The 4,585-nt window shown below is 33.5% G+C and overlaps 1 protein-coding gene across 2 annotated transcripts in view; it reads right to left on the bottom strand.

Annotated features, from left to right (window-relative positions):
- Positions 1-3,888, bottom strand: part of LOC106111150 (solute carrier family 22 member 7-like) — a 20,403-nt gene extending 16,515 nt beyond the window's left edge. Inside the window, exon 1 of one of the 2 annotated variants that reach the window (XM_013293148.1) lies at positions 3,871-3,888. Coding sequence is in view for 1 of the 2 variants with exons in the window: in XM_013293146.1 (XP_013148600.1) it covers positions 3,417-3,419 (3 nt within the window). In the remaining variant the exon portion in view is untranslated. Of the gene's footprint in view, positions 1-3,416; positions 3,818-3,870 lie in introns of those variants that run through there. The other variant, XM_013293146.1, reaches the window with a different exon arrangement.
- Between the last annotated feature and the right edge of the window lie 697 nt (positions 3,889-4,585).

Here is a 4,585-nt window from a genome sequence, read left to right as displayed (position 1 = left end):
AATTCGTGACTTTACTCGGTATCAAGAATACTCAAATAACAAATGCTAAAGGCAAAGAAGCGTACATCATACAAGTACTTTATACAAAGACATTAAAAAAAATGTACAGAGGAAGCACTGTTGACATTTGACTTGAGACAATTTTTTTTTTATAACATAAGGTGGCAAACGAGCAAGCGGCCACCTGAATCCGCCAAAATGGCGAAGCGACCGCTGCCCATAGACATCCGCGATCGCAGATGCGTTACCTACCCTTATCCGACGGAGGAGGAGACGCACATAAAGAGAATAATGCCCCTTCCTATGCCTCTCCTCCACCATCAAATCCACTTCCTCTTTCCATTCTCTCCTTATAAGAAAAGGGTGATAAAGAGAAATTTTGATTATATTCTACTGTTACAAGTTAATCTATAATAATGGCGATAAAAGTTCCGTTTGTAGATATCTTTATTCAAATCAAACATTTTTATACCTAAAGGAATAGCGTATTTAAATCCAGTAGAATACAAAATCAATAACTACTAATAAAGAGGAGAGATTTGTACTTGTTTATGTAACAAATTAACTCATTATCATTGAGTGACAAAGCCTATATTACTTAATAAGATTATCTTAATACCGCGCGGACAACTTCGCGAGCAACAGCTAGTATTAAAAACACAGAATTAGACGCGACCATGCAAATGATTAACATATTACGTTGTTGCATTGTTGTCCACCATTTAAATATTCAAATTAACCATACCAACCAACCACAGACAACACAAACCAAAATTTAAAGAACAATACACTAATTGACACATCAACATTGTGTTATTTATAACCTCTTAATCTGCGAGATTCTTTGTTAGAGCCCTTACAATGTTATTCTTAGTATTCTAATTATAACTACATATTTACTTTAAAATTAGCTAAATAAAGGTCCAGTCATCGATTTACACGGTACCGACCATATCTTAAACGAATCTATTCGCTTTAAATGCATTTGTCAGTTTAGTGAGCACTAACTGTAGACAGCATTCATTTACTGCGCATAAATACATACATATGTACTCTGGCGGAATGTATGTACAAAATAAATGCATATGGCATAGATTTTAACTCACATTAAATCACACTAAATCAACAATTTGTAGCGATATAAGGTACTTCATTTTTATAGCCAACTGTCATATATAGGTAAAACTATTACTCATGAAAAACTAAACAAGGACTCATGAGAATGTCGAATTATTATTCCCGTAGATTAAAATGTTCGCCTTGACTCATCTTCCTTATTCTTAAAGCGAGCGGACACCTTTGACTAAACAAACGCATAACTATTGTGCGATTGTGGATTGTTTCGCAGTTCAAACTGTCTAGTTGCACAAAAATCGAGAAGTATGTACTCCTCCATATATGATAAGCTTATAGGAATCAAAGCGAGACTAAAGAATTCTGAGTATAGTCAAAGGTGTCATCATCATCATCATCACCAGCTCACTATACGTCCCCACCGAGGGGCTCGGAACCTACCCTAAACTTAGGGTGACTAGGCCTTAGTCAACCACGTTGGCCTAATGCGGGTTGGTTGACTTCACACATATCTTCGAATTTCATCGCTGATATGTGCAGGTTGCATCACGATGTTTTCCTTCACCGTAAGAACGTCGGGTAAATTATGTACGTATGAAAATTCGAAAAATCGAAAATCAAATTGGTACATGGCGGGATTCGAACCCAAGACCTGTAGATTACAAGTCAAGTGTTTAAACCACTGAGCCACCGACGCTCTTAAAGTCAAAGGTGTGCGCGGACTTAATCTGACAATTGAAAAACCACAATTGGTTAAAAAAAGTTAGGCATGTCTTTGAAATATTAAACTACGGACTTTAACTGTCAGCTAAATCTTCGATTCAATTAAGTGTTCAATAGAAATATCTAACCGCAATCAGAAGGATCTAAATAATCTTCGCAGAATATAAATTAATGTGAAATGTAGGTTCATTCTAATACCAGAATAAGTAACGTGGTTATCCTTGTCACGATTATGCGTTTTACGAATATGATGACCTAAACGCTAAGGCAAAGAAGTTTTATCATTTGAACATATTGATCGTAATTCGTAGAGCTAAATACTTAGATTACGCTCACAATGTTGATCGCTGCAATTGTCCTGTTTTTACGCATTCTTTGAAGGTAAAAAAACAAACTCTTTTAATCGTTCGATGTAGAATTATTCTTGTATTAATTAAAAACTTAAATATATAGCGAAATGGACAATAACATTTGTGAATTCATGTTCCGGAAATAATATGTTAAGGAATTTTAGCATATTTTTTTAAACAATTGGGTTGTTATGATTTTTTTTCTACAGCTTGTCAAAGAATAACACTTTTTGAACTTTAACCAAAAAGACTGCACTGCGACAACATCCATTTACAAGTTAAAAAAATAAAACAACCACACAAGTGAGACAAAATTAAATTCCATCGATAATCCGGCGTTTGACTTGAGTTTGAAATCGCTTAAAAGGATCGTTCATTCAACCTTAAAGCTATAAACATAACCATATGATTTGTGCACGTTAAAATATTTAAATGTTACCAACAAGCCCGATTGGGAAATCATAATTACCAATTAACAAAGATTATACGATTCGATGATAATAATTATCTAACACGTATAATCCAAACTTACCTTTGATATTAATCAAAATAGATAAATTACGTATACAATAGATAAAGATAGACTAAACGCGCTGTTTTTTAATCTTTTTTTAATCTTCCACGAGTCACACGCAATCTCTGACCCTCATGGCATTGGCAATGGGTGGGTCACAATGTTATAACGTAATTATTGGGGAAGAATGTTAATTCCTCAATAATTTTATTGTATTTATATATATTTTTTGTTGACTTTTCCAATTAATACGATCTCTATAAAATTATGTAGTTTTTGGCACTATACACGATCGTCTTGCGAGTTGACATATTTAACTTTTCCTCTATACAACTATCATCCGTCGTCTCTATTTGCTCCCCCCTTCTTTCTTGGCCATAGCCCTTTTTCACATTTTCCATGCTTTCTTTTGTTTTCCACCATATTTAATCATAAAGTTAAAAACAAAGGGCATATAGAGTTACCACAGATTATAAAAAACTGAATTAAAGACACTATATGATGCTTATCTTATTTAAATACTACACTTAAATATTGTTTCTTAGCATATCTAGTAACTATGTAATATGTAATTAATTATTATTAAAAGAAATTATCAGAAGCCTATCTTTGATCTATTATTTTGCAGCGTAATGTTGACAAAATGATAATTATCACTGTGTTTAAATCAACGTTATTTAAAAATTTTAATGTTGGTACAGAAAACCTTTTAATTTCTCGTATCAATAATTAAAAATTGCTAAGTAAAAACTTACCATATTAGATTTTTTCTTAAGTTAATTAAAATAAAAATATTACGGAGAGACTGTTTTTAAAACACACTCAAAATGGAACTGGCTAAAAACAATGTCTGTTAGCAATTTTTTTTTACAGACATGCGGATGAAGTGTTCGAAATTCAAAAATTTTCACCCAGTTGGCGCGACCGACCGTTGCAGACACACTTGTATACTGCCATGTGCCTTTACATATGAACTACACGTAGAGAAATGCGTTCAAACAAAATGTAACTTTATTGTTGAAAAAATAAAAATTAATTTAATCTGCATAGCCGCTTGTTTATATTTTCATGACAGGGTAAGTCGTAACCGGTTTTACCAAAGAAAAGTCTCTAGCTACTAAATCGTTTTATGACATTTAATGCAAAAGCGTAGGAAAACATAAAAAAAAAATACTTTTATACGTATTAAAAGATAAATAAGCTTATAACCGTGGTTCCAAGTTTACAAAGATACAACTAGAAGAAGCAACGAAAACATGTAGACGGCATTATAAACGTTCATGACTTGCAGTTTATTTTTATGTTATACAAACAAATTTTTAAACACAACACTAATTAAATTAAAACAAATTTATTAACATTCCAGTAGTCTATGTTCATTAAGTTCACCTTATACGCACTGCGGAAAACTTTACTTAAATAGACCAATAGCGTTGCAATGCGAAAGTTCAACGACCAATCGCCACCCGACCCCGGCGAGCAGCATTTCAGTACTGAGCTTTTGCTTTGCGTTTAAAGTCCTCTTAATAAAGCTCGACTTAACATTTATTTTAAGGAGCGTGTTCTTATTTTAATGAGAAGTATTTTACACCAAACATAATAAATATTTTCTTTGAAAATCGTGACTTTTAAATTATTGCACGATATTTATATCAGAATTCCTTAATAGTTTCATCATCAAAATCATGATTTGAGAGTCTAACATTACCCAATACATAGGTTTTATGCTACTATCGCCCTGGGTGAGATTTCTACGGTACCCCCTTATAAGGGTCGACGTAAGCAGGGTTATGACTGTGACGCAGACATAGCTCCACCTTCTATTTTTTTTATATGAGAAGGGGGCAAACGAGCGGCGGGAACACAAAGGTGGTCAACGACGCCCATGGACATCCGCAACACCAGACGAACTACAGATGCGTTG

Source organism: Papilio polytes, unplaced genomic scaffold (assembly GCF_000836215.1).
Source record: "Papilio polytes unplaced genomic scaffold, Ppol_1.0 DF824180.1, whole genome shotgun sequence".
NCBI lineage: Eukaryota > Metazoa > Arthropoda > Insecta > Lepidoptera > Papilionidae > Papilio > Papilio polytes.
Note: the sequence above shows the minus strand (reverse complement) of the source record. Positions and strands in the feature narration are given on the sequence as shown.